Source organism: Monodelphis domestica, chromosome 2 (assembly GCF_027887165.1).
Source record: "Monodelphis domestica isolate mMonDom1 chromosome 2, mMonDom1.pri, whole genome shotgun sequence".
Classification (NCBI taxonomy): domain Eukaryota; kingdom Metazoa; phylum Chordata; class Mammalia; order Didelphimorphia; family Didelphidae; genus Monodelphis; species Monodelphis domestica.
In genome coordinates, this window is record NC_077228.1 from 273,143,762 (window position 1) to 273,165,216 (window position 21,455).

The 21,455-nt window shown below is 43.7% G+C and overlaps 1 protein-coding gene across 7 annotated transcripts; it reads left to right on the forward strand.

The window, feature by feature from the left end:
* Positions 1 to 3,124: 3,124 nt before the first annotated feature.
* On the forward strand, positions 3,125 to 20,997 carry FANCE (FA complementation group E). 7 transcript variants are annotated; one of them, XM_007483738.3, is made up of 10 exons: positions 3,130 to 3,752; positions 9,847 to 10,459; positions 11,377 to 11,421; positions 13,551 to 13,610; positions 13,893 to 14,036; positions 14,343 to 14,466; positions 14,784 to 14,862; positions 16,744 to 16,810; positions 18,107 to 18,232; positions 18,488 to 20,997. In XM_007483738.3, the coding sequence occupies exons 1-10, from the start codon at positions 3,469 to 3,471 to the stop codon at positions 18,587 to 18,589; spliced, it is 1,644 nt and encodes a 547-aa protein (XP_007483800.2). In that variant the 5' UTR covers positions 3,130 to 3,468; the 3' UTR covers positions 18,590 to 20,997. The 7 variants fall into 7 exon arrangements, 6 of the variants coding, with proteins under 6 accessions (XP_056674078.1, XP_007483804.2, XP_007483799.2 ...); XM_056818099.1 differs by lacking the exon at positions 16,744 to 16,810 and adding an exon at positions 4,844 to 4,978 and having other exon boundaries at positions 3,619 to 3,752; positions 9,851 to 10,459; positions 18,036 to 18,232; XM_056818100.1 differs by lacking the exon at positions 18,488 to 20,997 and having other exon boundaries at positions 3,125 to 3,752; positions 17,460 to 18,178.
* Positions 20,998 to 21,455: the final 458 nt, after the last annotated feature.

The window sequence follows — 21,455 nt, forward strand, 5'->3', positions numbered from 1 at the left end:
CTAGCTGTGTGACCTTTAACCCCAATTGCCTGGCCCTTATTGCTCTTCTGCCTTACAACCACTACACAGTGTGGATTCAAAGACAGAAATGATGGGTTAAAAAAAGTGTCCTCAGGAAAAGCACTATGTGGAGCCTGATGATATGAACAAAAAACTAAGAGAGTCAGGTGGACCCTTAGATCTGCCTTCTGGTTCTGCTACTTACTGTATGACCTTGGGTAAATCTCTTGATTTCAGAGACTCTTTGCCCACCTGAGAAATGGGAATATTATCTGGACTGCCTTTCCCTACCTATCTTTGGGGCTTGTGATTGTTGACAATGACCCTTTCTACCAGCATAATCTTTCATTAAGTGATTCTCTAATAGCAGAAGCTAATTCACATGAAAGGGAGGATATCCGACCCTAACCTTTCTCAGAGATCAACAACAAATCTTTTTGTTGGTGTCAACTAAGCTTGACCATAAAGTCTCAGACCAGCCACCACCAGGTACAAAGCCCCCTGCTAAGTAATAAAATAGCTTGGTGTTCATTAGATGTTCTTACCACTAACCAAGAAGGCAGATGTAGTAGATGGTAACAGTCTTATCCTCATTTTACAAATAACTCATTTTAAGTTCAGAGAAATTTTAAGTGGTTTGCTCACAGAACCCAGGTATAAATCCCAAATCCAGTAATTTTTAAAAAAAAATCCTTAACTTTTGTCTTAGAATCAATACTAAGGGAACAGCTAGGTAGGTGGCTAGAGTGTCAGGTCTGGAGCTGGGAGGATCTGGATCCAAATTTGGCCTCAGATACTTTCTAGTAACTGAGCAAGTCTCTTAACCCCTCTTGCTAGCCCTTACTACTATTCATCTTAAAACTGATACTAAGACAGAAGGTTAAGGGGTTTTTTTTGTTGTTTTTTTTTAATTGATACTAAAAGTCAGTTCCAAAGCAGGAGAGCAGTGAAGACTAGGCAATTGGGGTTAAGTGACTTGCCCAGGGTCACCTAGCTAAGATGTGTCCGAGATCAGATTAGAACCCAGAGATCTCCTGTCTGTAGGCAGGGCTCTCTATCCAGAGCCACCTAGATGCCTCCCTTCTGTTTATTCTTAATTCTCACCTCTGGGGCTCCATCTTCTGAACTTGCTGAATGACTACATTGCCTTTCCCATTCAGCAAATGTGATTATAGCCACTTGTGACAATCCTCGTTCATTGAAATGACAATTAGGGGATGATTCCAAAAGTCTGTATTATTTCCAAGGCAGAAGAGTGGTAAGGCTAGGCAATGGGGTTATGTGACTTGCCCAGGGTCACACAGCTAGAAAGTATCTGAGGCCAGATTTGAATCTAGGACCTCCTGTCTCTAGGCCTGACTTTCAATCCACTGAGCAACTCAGCTGCCCCTTCCAAAAGTCTTAATGGAAGTCCTTTCTTGAAAACTCTCCTAGTCTCAAGAGGTTGTGACTTCCACAAAACTCTTCAAGAACAGATCTGTATCCAATGAAGAGTGACCACAGTGATGACTGTAGATGTTGCTATGGGTCTTTGGGAAGCTGGAAGCCTGACCAAACACCAATCCAAGTCTGGATCTGTAGTGGGGATTAGAGAAGCAAAGAGGCTGGTTTAGGGCAGCCTCCTTTTTTTGTGGGACACCAGGAGGGCAGCAAAGTCCCAGTGACTGCCATTGTGCCTAGGAAATGCTTGTATATGTCCGTATGTCTCTACCTAATCTCATTACAATGACTGAGATTTTAATCTATTCATACTTCTCATCCTCTTAAATTCTTTTCTGTGTCCTTCCAATAAAGGATCTAAAAATGTGCTGGAGGCCTTCTGGATTTAAAAATATATATTTCTTGGTCCTTGACTTCAGAAAGTGAGAGAGTGGGGGCAGCTAGGTAGCTCAGAAAGTGAGGGGGGCAGTCCTGCATCCAAATCTAGCCTCAAACACTTCCTAGCTGTGTGACTCTGGGCAAGTCACTTAACCCCCATTGCCTAGTCCTTACTGCTCTTCTGTCTTGGAACCAATATACAGTGTGCTTGAAAGAATTAGCAGATGTGGAAGCATTTTTATGTTCCTGGGGCCTACACACACACACAGAAATACCTACTATGAAGAAACCCATATTACAGGCACAAGTATAAAGTTAAAAGAAGACACAAACCTACCCCTTGTGGGACTTACACTTTTTCTAAAGTGATTTTCCCAAAGCTTCAGATAGAAGTACTGGATGGCCTAGTGTCACTCTACCTGGAACCTCTCATACCATGCCTGGTTATCAAAAGGACTAAGCTTCTGGCATTCCCCATGACCATGGATACTGATTTCTGGGTGTGTCTCACTTCCCACTCTCCTGGGATGCAGTTACAAAGGTGACTCTTGGGGACACACTAGGTCCCAGGTTGTCTCCAGTGCTAGTTATTCTGCAACAGATAGGAAGAGGAACTGGCAGATTCTTTACTAATAGGTCTAACCAAACAGCTTGGCCACAGCTATCCAGGAACCTTTCCAGGAATTGCTCAGCCCAGCAGCATGTTGCTGTGATCTACCAGCCACTAGGTTACTACCTCATCCAGATCCAAAGAGTTCAACGTCTGATTCACTTTCTTTCCTCCTCTAACTCCTTCCTTTCCTATTTGGGGACCATCTACCTCCTCAAAGCCCATGACCATGACACTGGTCCATCTCAATGTTGTGGTGAGAAGAGAGCATAACTACTCGGGAAGCCCCAGGAACATTTAGGAGCTTAAACCACTCTGTGCCTCGGTCTCTTCATCTGTTCCTCATCAGATCTCTTAAATTTCCTTCTCTGATCATCTTCTGGTGGCCTCACTAGAAACTGAACCTTGCTTCTCATTACGTTTTCTCTCACGTGGAGGAGCAGGGAGAAGGGGAAGCCCCGCCTCCACCTAGGCTCCGCCTGAAGGCGGATTGAGCGCGCGGGAGCCAGGGAGTCCCGCCCCTTACCCACTCCCGCCTCGCGCTGGCTCCGCCTCCTGGCCGCCCCTCTCGGGCTTGACCTCTGGGTTCCCCGCCCGGGACCTCTGATCGCCAATCATGGGCTCTGCCCCTTCCCCGAGCTTCGCCCATTGGGCACGAGTTTCACCTTACCTGCAGACCCCGCCCCCTTGCCCTGATATTGGCTCACCGGCCCACACGCCTGCGAGCCGCAAATGAGTGATATTTCTACCCTGCTGGCTTCGAACCCCGCCCCTTCCTCCTTCACCCGGAGTTTGGGGCGGGTCGAGGAGGCCGGAAATAATTTAAAATCAGTCTGAGTAGCTGTAGAGGCCAGCTTCCCGCCCTTTCCCTTCTCCAGTAACTACGGCTTCTCTCTCCCCAATGCCCTGAGGCTGTGGTGCCGGCTTCCCGCCGGAGCAGCTTCAGAGCCTCGTGACTCAAGAAGGGGATGGCCCTAACCCTTGACCTCTGACCTCATGGTCGTGCTTATCCCAGGGATCGGGTCTTTTACTTCTGCAAGATGTCCTCTCAGCCCCCTGAGCAGCCAACCTGGCCCAGTGCCGAGGTCAGGCCCGGTCCGCTGGCGGAGGGATGGGCGGCGCGATTGGGGACTCGGTTAGAGCCCTCCGCCCTCCTCCTGCTGCAACTGCTGCAGTCCGGGCCCGGCGGAGTCCTTTGGGCCCTCAGGGCCCTGCAGAAGCTCCGGGCTGGAGGCTCCGAGCGGCCCTTCTGCTGGGGCCCCTTCCTGGAGGCACTCAGCCGAGAGGAGCCAGTGCTCGAAGGGCTCGACCGCCGCCTGGAGCTGTAAGTAGGATGGCTCTTCCTATGTGCTCCGACAAACGGAGTGCCCCCGGAGAAGGGCCAGGCCTCCAATCTGGCGTCATCTTTATCTGTAAAATGGGGCAGGGGGTTGATAGTTGCACTTCCCTCCCTCACAGAATGGTTGTGCAAAAAGTTCTTTGAAAACTTTAAAGCCTCTAGAAATGAAATTTGCCATCATCCTACCCAGATCGCTCATGGCCCCTCCTCGGATGCCTTCCCCAATAACATTTATTAAGAGCTCATGTGCAAGGCACTGTGCTAAAACCTGGAGCTATGTACAAAGGAAACAAGAGCCCCTTGCCCGCAATAGAAAGTAATCTCCAAAGGGTTTATCTGTATGTCATTGTATGTTTTCAACAAGCATTTTTAAAGACCTGTTTTTGAGGTACAACGTTAGGGGGTTGCTCAGGTTGCAAAGATGAAATAGCCTCTACCCTCAAGGAACATACATCTTACTGTATGAGAACAAAATATTTCAATAAGTAAATACAAAATGAATGTATAGTAATTTTTGGGTGGAGAGATGGAAAAAGCCTTCCATTTGAGCTGACCCTCATAGGGAGCCAGGGATTCTAAGAGAGCAATAAATAGGGAAAGCATTCCAGGGTTGGGGAAAGCCTGTTCAAAAGCATAGAAACCAGAAATGGAATGTCCTGTAGGGGAAATGAGAAGCACAACAGTTTGTCTGGAAGATGGAGTGGGTGATAGAGAATAATGTGAAATCAGTTGCTTAAGATAGATTGGAACCAGATTGTGAAAGGTTTTCAGTACCTAAGAGAAAAGTTTGTATTTTATTCTAGTTACTGAAGCTTTTTAGAGGGTGTGCTTTAGGAATGTCATTAAGCAGCTGGGTAGAAGATGTATTGGAGATAGTTAACAGCCTCCTAACTCTAACAGTAGCCCAGGCAAAAGGTGATGAGGGCTTGAACTAGGCTGGGGACTGTGTAAGGGGAAAGAAGAGTTTGGATGTAAGAGATATAGAACCTACAGTACCTGGCAACTGATTGAATATAGAGGGTGAGATGACTCCCAGACTTTGAGACTGCAAATCTCAATAATGTTTTCTTTCACAGAAATAGAGAAGTATTGGATTCTTAGTGATGTTTTATTCTTGCAATATAATGGAAAGAGATCTAGATTTGGACTCAGAGGACATCAGTTCAAGTTCTGGCTTAGACACCACTTCCTGTCTTTGTGATCCTAGGCAAGTCTTTAAACCTCTTTGGACCTCAATTTCCTCATCTGTAAAATGAGAGGGGGAGGGTGAACTAAATTATGTCAGAGTTCTCTTGTAGTTCCAAATCTATTTTCTTGTAATCCAGTGAAGGCAGGTTGGGAAGGGAGAAGATAATGCTTGTTGAGTTTGAGGTGCCTGGGGGGATAATCAGGTGGAGAAGCCTAGAAGTCTGTAACTTGGGGACTAGAGTACATAAGATATGTCATTCCTGGATTCAACTTCATAGAGATGATCACTGAACCCATGGAAGCTTATAAATACATCAGAGTAACTGAGTTGGAAAAGAAAAGGGCCTGGAAAAACACCCAAGAGTATGCCTGCTTATTTATTAGGCACTTCTAGCATACAAATCTATAGGCTAGAAGTTTGAGATAGACTAGAACTATTTCTGCCTTAAGGAGTTTGCTCTATAATAGGGTGGATAACGATATGTACACAGATAAGCAGATACATCGTCAGAGGAAGAGGAGAACAAAGCAATCTCTAAACCAGGACTTCTTAACCTGGGGTACATAAGACTATGAACAGACTTCAGAGGCTCTATGAACTTGAATAAGAAAAGAAAATTGCATCTTTATTTTCACTAATCTCTAAACAGGGAACTTAAGCTAGGTAGTGCAGTAGATAGAGGCCTGGATCTCAAGTGAGGAAGATCTGAGTTTAAATCTGGCCTCAGACACTAGTTGTCTGACCCTGGGGAAGTCATTTGACCCCATTTGCCTCAGTTTCCTCACCTAAAAAATGAGCTGGAGAAGGAAATGGCAAACCCCTCCAGTATTTTTATCAAGAAAACTCCAAAAGGGGTCACGAAGAGTTGGACACAATCGAAAAATAACCAAACAACTAAAATTTATATTTGTACACAATTGTGTGTCATCTCTCCTGTTAGACCATAAGCTTCTTGAGAGCAGGGACTGTCTTTTACCTTTCTTTGTATCATCATTTAACATGGTGGTTGGCACATAGTAATGTAAGATTAAAATTAATATCCAGTAACTCCAAATATTATATTTTATAAGATTTATTAATTATCACTTTAAGTAGAGGAAATAGAAAGACAAGAGTAAAGGCAGATTTCCTGGCCACCTTCACAGGAAAAGAGAATGAGGGGCAGAGCTGCATCAAAATATATCCTCCCTACCTTAGGACAGAACATGAGAAGGGACATGGGGAGCTGGAAAAGAGAATTCTGGGGTTCAAAATTCTAATTACACAGTAGTAGCTTAATAATAAATGCTAGTTGACTGATTGACTCACTGAACAAATATACAGGCAGTTCCTAATATAGCCTTTTCTCTCTCTTATACTCAGTGAAAAAAAATTGGAACTTTTGGAAAATCCATAGGTCCAGGATGGTAGAAGGGAAAACTACAATATAACACACATTTGTTAATTACCTACAATATGCCAGGCACTGGTCATGCTCTCTAGGGGTTTAAGAGTTAATGGGAAAAGACACACAAAAAAGAGTGGTTTGGAAGGGAAGGACAGCCCAAATGTGTAAAAATCTCTTCCAATATACTATCTGAATTGTTCATTTGATTCTCTTATGGCTAAGAGAAATTCTTTCATTTAGAGCTAAATGTTTGGAAAATGCAAACTTTTGACTTTGGGGTCATGTGAGCAACAAGATGATGGACTAGACATTTTCTCTGATCTCCACCAAATCTCAGACCTCTCCAAAACAGAAATTACTGTGTCACAACTAAAGCAATTTCAGTTGTTTCCATAGTGTAGGACACCCAGAATCTGAAAGAAAGTTTAAAAATTCCTTAAGCCCAAGAACTAATGCTTACTGACCCTGAGCTCACTCAGTACCCCACCCTCACCTCTGAAGCTCCTGGTATGGTGGCTTCACTAACAGACCCAAAGACAGAGCATAGATTTATATCAAAACCACTCCTCCTTGGCTTCCCATCCTCCTTTTGAATGCCATGAAGACCCCAGCTCCAGAAGTTTGCTCAGGCCTTGACGGCTAATTTGGCCACAACACCAAGAACAAAAGCTTGCTAGAGGCTACGAGCCAGCAGCACCAGCACTGCAAAGGAAAAGAGACTTGAACTGCCAGTACTGGGCCAGAGAACTAAAGAACAGAGGAAATGAGACATCACCAGGACAAGACACTGGGAAAAGGGGGAAAGGTGAGGAGACTGCAATATTCCACCAAGCCTAAAGGAAAGAGCACATTACCCAGCAGTGACCACTTCTGACCACTTAAAAACTTAAAAGTCTGTTGGGTCAGAGACCTAGGCTTTTGAACTGTGAATTGCCCCATGTGGGAGAAGGCTGAGATACTTTGATATCCAGCCCCAAAGGAAACTACAGTCAGAGAGAAAGGAGTCAGGAAGTGAATGAAAAGGAAAATAAAGGGGGGAAAAGAAAGAAGTACCAAAGATTTCAGGAAAAAGAAATCTCAAAGACCCTAGAAATCAACAGGATAAATAGTAACAACAGAAAGAGATATGGTTTCTAGATTTAGTAAATGACTTCAGACATCTGTGAATAAATACTGCAAAATAAAGGAAAATGATCCACCACATGTAGAGATAGAAGACCCTGTGGAATTTGAGAACATGAAACTCCAACATGTTCTACCTGGTTTAAAAGAGAAGCAAGAATTAGGAGAGCAGAATTTACATCCTGAATGACAAAAATAATGAGAATAGAAAAAGTTGAATCTTGAAATGGCAAGCCTCACCAAAGAAACAAAAGAGAGGACACATAGGCTGAAAATGCACTTATGCAGAAATAAAAGATAACATATAAGAAGAGAAGCTAAAAACAAGAACATTAAAAGAAAATATGCAGTCTACTGTGTAAGCAAGTCATATTGATCTTGAAGGGATGTATAGAGACACCCGAGCATCCTAGGTCTCCTGGAAGAACACAACAGGACAAAAAAAAATCTTAACATCCCAATGAAGAAAATATTAGAACAGAATTTCTGAACATAGAAAATGAAATTCCAGTCAAAAGATTTTACAGATCACCATCGGGATAAAACCAAGGTTTTGTGAAAACTCCAAGACACATAGTGGTTAAATTTGGCAATTCAGAAGTATGTTCTAAAAGCCATCAGGAGAACTACCTTTTAATAAAAAGGAAAGGACATTCAGTGCCAGACTATTCTGCACCCACTAAAAAAAGGAGGGAAAGGAATAATGGGTTCTGAAGATCAGTGGAGCTCAGGATGCAGCCCAGGGTGACCTATCTTGAAAATGTCAGCCTAACCATAAAGGACAAAAGATGGAATTCAATAATAAAGAGTGTTAGTTATTTTTAGAAAGAAAACCAGAACTGAAGGAATTATTTGCTTCTCAAACACCCCCAAACAACAGAAATGCAGGAGGAATGAATGTAGCAAATACAGCAGTAGCCCCAGTGACAACAGAGACCAGTAAGAGACTTTTTTTCTAGATATACAGGATACAGGGTAAAAGTGGAAAAAATGTCATCTTTTTGAGGTAACTAAGGGACTCTGAGTCATTCACATATTAATGTTAAGTTTTAAACAGATTGCTTTCCTTCTCATATCAGCAGAACTGGGCTTAGGTTGGTATAAGAATAGCCCCTACTATATACTAGACCCTGTGCTAAGCACTTTACAAATGTCTTCTTTGATCCTCACAACCACCCTTCTAGGCACATGCTATTATTCCTGTTTTATAACTGAGGACACTGAGACAGACAAGTTAAACGACCCACCCAGAGTCACACAGCTATTTTTCGAGTCTTAATTTAGATTCCTTGAGAAGGGAAATAGAGTATTTATGCTTTTCGGGGAGGGGGATGAGCCTGAATGAGATAAAAAGTAGAAGGGTAAGCCTTAGAGCTGGGAAAGAAGATGTGGCATTAGAATAGGGATAGGAGTGCAGAAGGAGATGGAAGATGGCCAAGAACTTGGATTTGTTCATTTAATAGTTATACTATAAATATAGACTTGTCTCCCTCACTAGAATAGAGGGACCTTCCCAGAATGAATTGTTTTATTATTTATACTTGTGCCTTTAGCACCTACAGTATCTGGTGCTTAGTAAGTGCTTAATAAATGTGTTCTTTGGATGGGGCTAACCCAACTAATCCTGAAAAGGAGCAGGAAAGTCTTCTGCTCTTTGTTCTTCTTGCCTAACTTAACTCCCTGCTCATAGGTCCCAAAGTCCAGGCTTTATGTAGTTTTACTCCTCTGTGGTACTTTTTTTGTGGGTTAACCAAGAAACCCACCATTCTTAATGCTGGGTCTTTAGGAATATGTGTACTGGGTTCCAGATGAACCCAACATTCATACAGACTTTTAGAGCACAACCTATTTATGAGGGGGGCAGCTGTGGTAACTTGGGACTTCTTAAGGTGGAAAGGGCAGAAACTCTGACTTAGAATTCTTTTTATCAATGCAGAAGGAAAACAGGATTATTCACATGGTTTGATGGGTATATGATTGAGGATTTTGACTTTAAATGATCACTCTATTGCAAATATTAATAATTTGGAAATAGGTTTTGAACAATTTATTTATATATATAACCCAGTGGAATTGCTGATCAGCTCCAGAAGAGGGGAGGGAAAGAACATGAATCATGTAACCATGGAAAAATATTCTTAATTAATTAAAGAAAAAAGAATTCTTTCTATCCCTCTTGGTAACTTCAACACAATAAATAAATCTTAATTGAATGAGTCTCATTCCTTCCCCCTCTCTGTTTATAGTGATTTCTGTAGGTTCTGCCTTCCAGGTACCTCAGCCCAATGGTTACCTTGTACCCTCTATTGCCATCTTCTCCTTTTTGTGGTCTCTTGTTCAATGTGATGCCCTTACAGTTTCCTTTTTCCTCTGCTGCCTAGGAAGCCGCTGCTGCTACAGTTACCCCAGTTATGTCAAAGGAACCTTTTGTCCTTGCTGTTAGCTGTACGTACTGAGCTACCTAAGAGTGGACTCCTCCTTGTACTTCAGGCAGCCAAGTGTAACCCAATGGACACCTGGCTTCAAGCCTTGAGAAAATTGCTGCAGAGAGAACTAACTACAGATGAGGTTATCAAGGAAACCTCTCCACTGACTCAAGGGTGCCAGGAACGACTCCGAAGCCTGTGTAGACACATCCGCAGAGGACTGAGGCCAAGCCATCCTCTGGACTTTAGGGGAACTGAGGACATGGGTACTCAGCGTTCTGGCAAACGAAGAAAGGATCCTGAAACAGAGCCTGAAGGCTTCGAGAGAGACACACTCCCTAAGAGACTTCGATCCCTGGAAGGAAAAGGAGAGGAAGAAGAGGAAGAGCAGCAGCTCCAGGAGAGGACCACAAATGAACAGGAATCATCTGTCAATGGAGACCCAGCATCATCCCAAAGAACTGAGGGCAACAGTGGCCAACCCATTCTGGAAGCAGTGACCAGCAGTGCTAATGACAGACAGCAGGAAAAGCTTCTTGAGATTCAGGAGCTACCCAAAACCATCAAGGTGCTGGGTTTGGGGCTTCAGGTGTTGATTGGAGGAAGGACTGGGATGGAGGAGTTAGGGACAGCTAAGAACAAATTGGTTAGAGGATGTCAGGAGAAATGAGAGAATCTAGAGCTCCCTAGAGCTAGAAAGGTTATCTAGTTCATCCCTCTCATTTTTACCCCTGAAGAGATTATGAGATTAATTAAGTCCTTGAGAGATTAAGTAACTTTCATCAAGGCATAAATAGTAATAGAGCTGGGATTTGATCCTAACTCATCTGACTCAAAAATGAGTTCTGTCTCCACCATCTCTCCCTTTAGGTGTTTATACCTGCTCAGGATATGCAATTCTACTCTCCATTATAAAGCTTGGGGGTCAGGGGCTTCCACAAGATATATCTCTGGTACCACGTTCAGGTACATGAATAGGGGTAACATGAGCCCATTTGCACACCCTTCCTTTATTTCATAGATTGTGAGGTGTTTTCTCACAGTTTCCAAGTTAAAATGTCATGACCTCTCTCTCTCTTTTTTTTAAACCCTTACCTTCCATCTTGAAGTCAATACTATGTATTGGTCCCAAGACAGAAGAGTGGTAGGGGTTAGGCAATGGGGGTCAAGTGACTTGCCCAGGGTCACACAGCTGGGAAGTGGCTGAGGCCAGATTTGAATCTAGGACATCCGGTCTCTAGGGTTGGTTCTCAGTCCACTGAGCTACCCAGCTGCCCCCATCATGACCTCTCTTAAGTGATTGTTTCTTGATTCATTCTCCATCCCTCTATTCCCACTGGTCCATGGCCTATCCCAAGAGTGTATAATCAGTAATTGATGGAGATAAGACAGTCTCTGGGGGACTTAGAGCTTGATCTGAGGGTTACCCAAGAAAAGGAGGGAGGAACAAATGAGGATGAATAGTGACTGTCCTCTTTTCCTCAGGACCAGGTGCCCCGAATCCTAGAGCTGCTCGAAACCGAATGGGAGGTGAGTGTTTGACAACTTCTCCATCCCTTTGCTTTCATGGCATTTGTACTCATGAAACTAAAGATCAGATTAAGCAAGGGCATGAAGTCCTAGGAGATCTGGGAGATTAATGGAAGTATAAAATTCTGAAGATGGCCACTGCAACCTGAACCAAAAAGCAAGGAGAGCTGGGCTTTCCTCACTAACTTTGTGACTTTGGGCGAGGCACTTCTCCTCTATGAATATCCCTTCTTCCTTGGTCAAATGAGGGATTAGAAGAAACATTCTCTTAATATTCCATCAGTAATAGTGCTGCATGGGAAATGTCCCTCACATTGGAACCCTCTCTTTTCTTGATCATGCATGCTCTTGAGCATATTCCTAGCATCCATAATTTTATTTTATTTAAGTAGTTAATTTAGAATATTTTTCCATGGTTACATGATTGATTTTTTTCCACCCTTCTCCCCTCCCCCCTTCTGGAGCTGACAAGCAATTCCACTGGGTTTTACATGTATCATTGTTCAAAACCTATTTCCATATTTTTCATATTTGCAATAGAGTAATCTTTAAAAGCCAAAACCACAATCATATCCCCATCAACCACATGATTGATCATAAGTTTTTCTTCTGCATTTCTATTCCCACAGTTTTTTCTCTGGATGTGGGTATCGTTCTCTCTCATTAGTCCCTCGAGATTGTCCTGGATTGTTGCATTGCTGCTAGTAGAAAAGACTATTACCCTCGATCATTCCATAATGTTTCACTTTCTGTGTACAATATTCTCCTGGTTCTGCTGATTTCACTCTGCAATTCCTAGAGGTCTTTCCAGTTTACATAGAAATCCTCCAGTTCTTTATAACTTTCAGCACAATAGTATTCCATTCACATCAGATACCACAGTTTGTTCAGCTGTTCCCCAATTGAGAGACACTCCCTCATTTTCAAATTTTTTTGCTACTATAAAAAGTGCGACTGTAAATATTTTTGTACAAATATTTTTATCTCTTTGGGGTACAAACCCAGTAGTGGTATAGCTGGACCAAAAGGCATGCAGTCTTTTAAAACCCATTGGGCATAATTCCAAATTGCCTTGGAGAATGGTTTGGATCAATTCACAACTCCATCAACAATGCATTAGCATCCCAATTTTGCCACATCCCCTCCAACATTTTTTTCCTTTGCTGTCCTATTGGCTAATTTGCTAGGTGTGAGGTGGTACCTCAGAGTTGTTTTTATTTGCCTTTCTCTAATCAGGAGGGATTTAGAACACTTTTTCATGTGATTATTGATAGTTTTGATTTCTGCGTCTGAAAACTGCCTATTCATATCTCTTGACCATTTGTCAGTTGGGGAATGGCTTGATTTTTTTTTGTAAATTTGACTTAGTTCCTTATATATAGAAAATTAAACCTTTGTCAGAGTTTTGTTATAAAAGTTTTTCCCTGGTTTGTTGCTTTCCTTCTAATTTTGGTTACATTGGTTTTGTTTTTACAAAAACTTTAATATAATCAAAATCATACGTTTTACATTTTGTAATGTTCTCTATCTCTTACTTGATTTTAAATTCCTTTCCCATAGATCTAACAGGTATACTCTTCTATGTTCTCCTAATTTATTATTTCACTCTTTATGTTTAAATCATTTACCCATTTTGAATATATATTGGTATAGGGTATGAGATGTTGATCTAAACCTAGTTTTTCCCATACTGTTTTCCAATTTTCCTAACAGTTTTTGTCAAATAGTTTGGGTTTATTGAACACTAAGCTTGCTGAAGTCATTTACCCCTAGTCTAGTCCATTGATCCACTCTTCTGTCACTTAGCCAGTACTATATTGTTTTGATGACCACTGCTTTATAGTACAGTTTAAGATCTGGTACTACAAGAAATTATTTTTTAAGATCCCCTCTGCACTAACCTTCCCTAATTCTTTTTTTCTTTTAAACCCTTAGTAAGGTATCAGCTCTAAAAACAAAAAAGCTACAAGGGCTAGGCAACTGGAGTAAAATGATTTGCCCAGGGTCATATACAGCTAGGAAGTGTCTTGAGGTTAGATTTGAACCTAAGTCTTCCTGACTCCAGGCTCTACCCATTGTGCTATCTGGTAGTCCCAACATTCTATAATTCTGATATTCTTTTTCCCCAGGGACTAGAGGAAACACCACCGCTGGAGTTGCAGTTTCTCCATGAGTGTAGCCCCAGCCAGGTGAGGAAGGAAAGAGTCTTAGGTTTCAAGTCTTGTCTGTTTCCTTTTCTGCAGTGATTCTGCCCCTTTTCAGACCGCAGTTTCTGTATCTGTTGCAGGAGGGCCAAATAAATACCTTCCCTCTCCAATAGGAAATAGAAATCAGTCAGAGTTATTCCTTGGCCCTCTATTTCTCATTCACTAAGTGAGAGGGATGGTTCTCTCAGCCCTGCCTTGTGGGATGCTCAGCTGAACTTTGTGCTATCTCCTACCTAATCTGTCTCTACCCTCTACCTGTGCCAGCTGGAGAACCTTTGCTCACAGTTGAGACTCTCCCGGCTCTCGGATACCACCCTCCTGCAGTTCTGCAATCGACTCCTGGCACTCTCACCGGACCTCAGCTGTAGCAGTGCCACCATTCTTTCAAGGATCCTTTTTCTTGAACAGGTTGGCAACTGAGGGTATTTAGAGAAATTTGGGGCTTTGCAGGGAGAGGTTAGGCATGTAGTGGGAGGTAATAATTGATGTCAGTGCTTCTCTCCTACTTAATTGAGAATGGTGGTTTTGTTTGCCTTGCTTCCTAGGCAGTATCCCCTGGCTTCCTGCCTCCACTGTCCTCTGCCCTAACTCAGGTCCCTCAACAACCATCCCCTCATCAAAAGAATTTAAAGATAGATTTCATGTACAACCATACATGGAATTTCTCCATATTCCCCATGTCTTATTTCTTCCCACATCTCTGCTTTCTCCCAGGTTCTTTCCCTGACAGCTTCAGCCTCTCGTCTGTTTAGAGCTGCCTTAACTGCATTCTGTGGCAGGTATCCTCACCCTGTCTGCAGAGGCCTCCTCATTCCAGCGTTACAGGCCACATGCACAGGTTGGTTAACCCTCTTCTTGGTTAGCTTATTCTTGTGCACAGATAGAACCCTTTGCCCAGGACAGCTGACCTGTCTTCTGGCTCCTGGCTCCTTTCACTCCAGGTCTGGTCCACCATCTCCAACTCCAAAAGAGGGGTGGTAGGGGTAAAGGATTAGGGGGGTCAGACCCATTTGCTTCACTAATTAAGCCCCAAGGTTCATGTCTCCTGCCTTTCTCCCACTCCCCTGCTTTCTATCATGGCTCTCCCAGGGATCCTGTGATCAGTTCCTTCACTGTCAGCAAGATCCCAATCCCCTGATTTTTCCTCTGCTCCAGGCCCCACACAAACAGAACTTCTTTGTTGCCTGCTGGAGGGGGACACTCTGGAGTCAGACATGCTGGTGCTGGTGTTAAAGTAAGCATACTTTCTTTCCTGCCTCTCACCTGGGACCCTGGAAGGACTAGAATAGACCATAAGAGATACTCTTTTCCAACCCTCTCATTGTAATGTAAGGAAACTGAGGCCCAGAGATATGCTCCACATGCGTAGGGTAGTGATTGAGCTAAAATTCAAACAGATTAACCTCAGATCCCATATTCTTACTGCTTCATTGTAGACCAACAAATCCTATTTCTTGTTTCCTGGATATGATGTGATTGTCACTGACTCTGGGTTTCTGTTACGTAACCAGCAAAAGTTTTGCCTTCAAAATCTGACTCAGTCAGGCTTATACATACACCGTCCTAAGCTAGGTCCTACTGGAAGTGAATGAGAAGTGGAAATAAAAGCTGTTACCTCTGTCTTCAAAGGGGCTTACGATATTATTATTTATATTATAAAGTGCTAAATTGTATAGAGTGGGCATTTAGAGTATAGGCATGAAATAAGATGCATATTGCTGAATACTGATAGCAAGTACAGAAGGAATTGGATTTTTTTTTGCTTCCTATTTTACAAACTTTATTTTATAATGTATATTGCTGTTTTTTATTTATCTTACATTGTATTTTTAATTCTTTTTACCAAATGCAATTTCTCATAGATAGCACATCTATCAGCAAACACTGAATTAGAGGAGTCTAATAATATGAAAAAAATATATATTTTAAAGCCCTTACCTTCTATCTTAGCATCAATATGAGAATTGGTTCTAAAACAGAGGAGTGGTAAAGGCTAAGCACTGGCCCAAGGTCACACAGGTAGGCAGTGTCTGAAGCCAGATTTGAACCCAGGTCTTCCCATCTCTAGGTCTGGCTTTCTGTCCACTAGCCACATAGCTGCCCTCCCTACAAATATATTTCTAAGTGCAAAATCCCTGTTGGTTTTCTTAAGAGTACATATAGTGTCCTTCTATACACCCTTTTACAAATACATTTTTATTATTTTTTAAGTGATTTGAAAATTTTTATTTAATCAATTTAGAATATTTTTCCATTATTAAATGATTCAGGTTCTTTCCCTCCCCTCCCATAGCCAACAAGCAATTCCACTGGGTTTTACATATGTCATTGATCAAGACCTATTTCTATATTATTAATAACAAATACATGTTTAGAAGGCCTAGAACTCTTAGTTTTCAGCAGATGGTGTAATCGTAGATAGCCCTCAAAATCTGTGCCCTAGCAAAAAGAATGTGCTTGTTCAAGATGAGGATCCATCAGCATCATCAGGATGGACTCATCTTCAACAGGAAATCTTTTATAATTAATTTTGCCCCCTCTGCTTCTGCTCTAGACTCTTTAGCCTATAGTCCATCTTCTTGGCATTTTTATCGTTCACTTTCTCTATTTCCCACCTAGAACCATCTGTAGATTTTTGTCAGTGTTCTTATATCACTTAGGAGACTCTCACATTGATGTGAGCACTTCTGGGGACCCAGGTGAGGCACACAGCACTATGTCAGCCCCAAGCTTGTAGAACATAGAGCCACACCAGCACCCAGGCCAACCCCCTCATGATCCAGGGTCAGGTGAGAAGCCAGGTGTCCTGCTTCCAGATCCCATGGTCCTTCTCCTCCATTGTGTATTCTGTGTAGTCTTCTAGAGGGCAATTTCCTAGAGAACCTGAACTGTGCCTGAGTCCAAGAGTCCACAAAAGGGTCACTTGATGCAAGCTCTTGACCTGCTGCCTGACAGTGTAAGGGCTTTTCTTGCTGCTTCCCTTCAGTTCTGTCTTCCTCCTGCCCTGAGATCCCGCTCTTGGTGGGTGGGAAAAGTATGGTGGGCAAGAAGATGGGGGGAAGAGTTGTTCCCCCTACTCTTGCCCTCCACCTTACCTCCGACGTCTCCTCTGCAGACAGATCTTAGAGTTGCCCTGGAGAGAGGAGACCTCCACCGTGATGCAGTCCCTTCTAGGGCGGCAGGTAAAAGCCCCAGATCATCAGTGACTTGGCCTCATAGACTTGGAGCTAGAAGAGACCTTAGAAATCCTTTAGTCCAACCCCCTCACTTTAGAGAGGACTACATTTGGAACCAAAGAGAGGCGATTGGCGTAGGTAGTGAGTGACCGCCTTGGGATCTGGTCCCAGGCCCGGAGCTCCATGTCCAGCAGTCTTTTTTTCCTTCATGGTTGTGATTCATGTCTCCCTCCCCTCTTCCCTCCCAGAGTTGGCAAACCAGCAGTCTTTCCAATATACCATACTGCCTGACTGAAGAATTAGGAATAGTCAGTCCACAAACATCTATAAAGAGTTTATGGGGGAGGAGGGGGGAAACAGCAGCTAGATAGCTCAGTGGATAGAGTGAAGAGCCTGGAGTTGGGAGGTCCTGGGTACAAATCTGGCCTCAGATCCTTCCTAGCTATGTGACCCTGGGAAAGTCACTTAACCCTGTGTGCCTCGCCACTGCCCTTCTGTCTTAGAGGTCAGAAATTCAGGATTTTTTTTAAAGAGTTTACAATGTGCTAGGCATTATGTTAAGTGCTAGGCATCCAGAGGGGAAGAGAACAAGCATTTCTACTATACCTACCAACGTACTAAGCACTTTACAGTTTTTTTCCCATTTGATCCTCAGAACAACCCTAAGGAGGTATGTGCTGTTATTCCCTCCATTTTACAGTTTCACAGAGAAAAATATGTCCCTGCCCTCAGGAACTTGCGTTCTAATGAGGGAGGCCACTGTAAGTAACTAGATACATACAAGATGTACACAGAGTAAATGCGGAGTGATTTGGGGGGAGCAGCCAGGCCGAAAGGGAAAAGACCTCCTGTCTGACCTGTCCCAGGACAAGGACACTGGGCTTCCCCACTGTCTTTTTGGCCCTTCCCAGGCTCTGAGGCAGCCCTCACTCTGAGCTTCTGCTTTTCTTGTGGTGGTAGTTGCTTTTTTGCACTAAGCCAGGTCTGATAGATGGTCGTAATAAGAGTTGATGTTTATATGGTGCTTTTCAGTTAAGGAGTGCTTCCCATCCACCCGCTCATCTCCCCGGGTCTTCCCAACAACCTCTGAGATAGATGGTGCCAGGATGGTCGCTCTCCTAAACTGATGCGGAAACAGACCCCGAGGTGAAATCCAGTTAGTATGTAGAAGAATCAGGATTTGCACTTGGGTCACCCGACTCCAGATCTGCTCTTTTCACTGCCCCTACAGGAAGGGGGTGGGCACGTGTCATCACAAAGTGCCTCCCCATGGCCTCCTTCCTCTCCCTCCCCCAAACACAGATGGACCTGTCCGCAGAGAGCTTCAGTGTCCTAGTGCAGAAGCTGGCTCACCAGGGCCTGGCTGCCCCCCATTCTGTAGGCTGTGCCAAGCTGGTGCTGACGGTTGTGACCAAGTACCAGGATCAGGTAAGGTTCTGGTTGGGTCGGGAACCAGAACTTGGAACTCCTACTGTTTGGGCCGACCTGCTTTGGAGAAACCTGGCCGTGCCTCACTTTCCCACTTTGGCTGAGAGTGAAGTTGGCTCCTCAGCCTTCCTTCCCCTGCCTCAAGCCTGGCTTCCTCCTGGCCTTTCAGATCCAGAATCCCCGGGATGGGAGGTGGGGAGGAGAAGGATGGATTTAAGCGGAGCCCTGAGCAGCTGCCTCTCTTCCTGCCCCCAGATCACAGAGGCCCACAGGCTCTGCCTCGCCTCCGCAGTGGAGTTCAACACCACCTTCCTGAAAAAGCCTCTGCAGGCGGCCCTGAGACGTTTGACCTCGTGAGGCGTCCCCTCCGCCATTTTCCTGGAGAGCATCTGCCTGGGCCGGGGGATGGAGAAGGAAGAGGCGGCAGCTAGCTGGAGACGGGCTTGTGTCTTTGGGGCAGGCTGTGCTCTTACTCGCTTAGGGAAGTGAGAGTTGCTTCAGCCCAGTCTGAACTAAGCATGTGTCTATCTGGAGATGTCAGCCTCCATAGAGCTCCCTGGCTGTCATTTGTGCCTCGGCCTTGGGGTAGGACTCCCATACAGAGCTGGTTGTTTTCTTGACTTAGTTTTTAAACTTTATTGGGTTATTTTTATTCATTAAAAAAATTTTTTTAAACGCTTCCCATTTTAGAATCAATGCTGTATTGGTTCCAAGGCAGAAGAGCAGTAAGGGCTAGCCAATGAGGGTTAAGTGACTTGCCCAGGGTCACAGCTAGGAAGTAGCCGTGGTCAGATTTACTGAGCCACCCATTTGCCCCCATTGGAGTTTTTTTAAAGCCCTTACTTTCTGTCTTAATAACAATTCTAAGACAGAAGAGTGACAAGGGCTGGGTAATCAGGGTGAAGTGACTCCTCCAGGGTCCCACAGCTAGGAAACATCTGAGGCCAGACACTTGAACCCAGATCCTCTCAACTCTAGGCTCGAAGTTCTATCTGCCCCTTGATTTTCTTTTTTCAACATCACTTACCTTTTCCCATATGCTTCCTTCCTATGCATTTCTGAATTCCGTCCCTTTTAACACAGAAGAACAGAGGGAAAAGCCAGTTCAGCCAAAGTGACCAGCACGTACAATCCGGCAGTGCCTGTGGGTTTCCACACCCACAATCTCCTATTTCTGCAAAGAAGGCAGAGAGGTTCAGTTCTCATCTCTTCTCGGGAGACAAGCGTGGCCATTTCAGCCAACCCCATTTGGGTTTCTGTTGTTTTCTTGTTTGTGTTTCATTTACACTGTGGTAGTCACTGTAGATGCTGTTTTCCTGGTGCTGCTTAACTTTACACTGCATCGGTCACTCATGTCCGTCTTCCCATGGTTCTCGTTTTCATCGTGTTCCATTACCTTTAGAGACCACAATCAAAGGGCACTTACTTTGTTTCTACTTCTTTGCTACTATGAAAAGTAATAGAGAGGCAGCTAAATGGCTCAGGGGATTGAGAGCCTAGAGAGGGGAGGTCCTGGGTCCAAATCTGCCCTCAGACACTTCCTAGTTGTGTGACCCTGGGCAAGTCACTTTGCCCCCATTGCCTAGCCTTTACTGCTCTTATGCTTTGGAACCAGTACATAGTATTGATTCCAAGATGGAAGTAAGGTTTGTTTGTTTTTTTATTTTAAAAAGTGATATTAATTATTTTGGCATATATGGAGCCTTCCTTTTTATCACTGACTTTCTCAGGAGATGTGCGTGACCTCATGTGTGTAAGATGTTTGGTATGGAGATGGGAAGGGGAAAGACAGATTCAACCAGGGTCTTGAACTGCATCTCTTGTGTGCTCAGTGATTTTCTTAACTTAAACATCAAATCAGATGTTCGTTGCCATATCTCATTGGTGTCAAACTCAAAACAGAAATGGAGGCCACTAAACTATTTATATGGATCTTTGTAGGCTTCATATTGATTTAGAAAAGCCACATTCATATTACTATATTTTATTGTGTTTTTATTTGTTTGCTGAATGTTTCCGAATTACATTTAATCTGGTTCCAGCACACTTTGGGGTACTGCGGGCCACATCAGCCCACAGGCCACATGTTTGACTCATCTGCTACATACAAAGTAGATCAGATGATGAGGATTGTACTCGAAACCATGACTCTCTTACAGCTTGCCTTTTTCTTATAAGTACATAATAAATTCAGCACTTCCCTTTCAAAACTGTCCCACTGTTTCCTCCTGAATTTTGTTCTGTTTTGCTTCTGTGGATTTAAAACAAAGTGCTTCAAGTATTTTTTTTTGGCTTAATACTGTTGGCAGGCTGTCTACCAGTTTCTCATCAATTGAAAATCTAGGGGGGCAGCTGGGTGGCTCAGTGGATTGAGAGCCAGGCCTAGAGACAAGAGGTCCTGGGATCAAATGTCTGGCCTCAGACACTTCCTAAATGTGTGACCCTAGACAAGTCACTTGACCCCCATTGCCTGGTCCTTACCACTCTTCTGCATTAGAACCAATACACAGTATTGATTCTAAGATGAAAGGTAAGGGTTTAACAAAAAGGAAAGAAAAAAATCTAGGAAAAACTAAATCCTTGCAATAGTCAAGCAAAAAAAAAGTTATGTATTTTAGGACGTGGCTAATATATATTTCATTCTTTACAAATATTGCTCATTGACTATCAAAGTATCATCTGTAGAGCACTGGGGGAACGGGGCTGAGCGTCTTAAAGCTTCTTGTGTTCATAAAAATATATTAAAAGTTTAGAAAATTCTTCAAGTTACTGTTTCTGGCATGAATTATTAATAGCCTGGGTAGGATAGTGAATAGAAACTAGACATTGGCTCATTTGTGTCTCATCTAAAACAGCAGCGACGTGTACTGGGAATTTACACTGGCGAGTGGGAGGTGGCAAGGTCAGTGGGCTCTTGAGGTTTTTTTGCCCTGCCGAATGAAATGAAAAAGCAACGCCTCTAAGCCAGGGTCTGGACATGTCTGGTCCCTGTGTGTGTGAGGTCTGTGGCAGCTTCTCCTTGTCTGCCCTTTTCATTCCTCCCAGCGGTGGCCCAGCTAATTCTCTCCCTGTCTAGCGGAGCCAGGGTGACGGGGACTCTTGGCGACCTGAAACACTTTCGCTCAGCTGAGGGATGAATGTGACGGTGTGCAGCGGGCAGAGTTGAGCAGTGGGGCTACAAAAGATGGCCGCCAAGAAGCTTACGATGAAATGAACAGGTGGC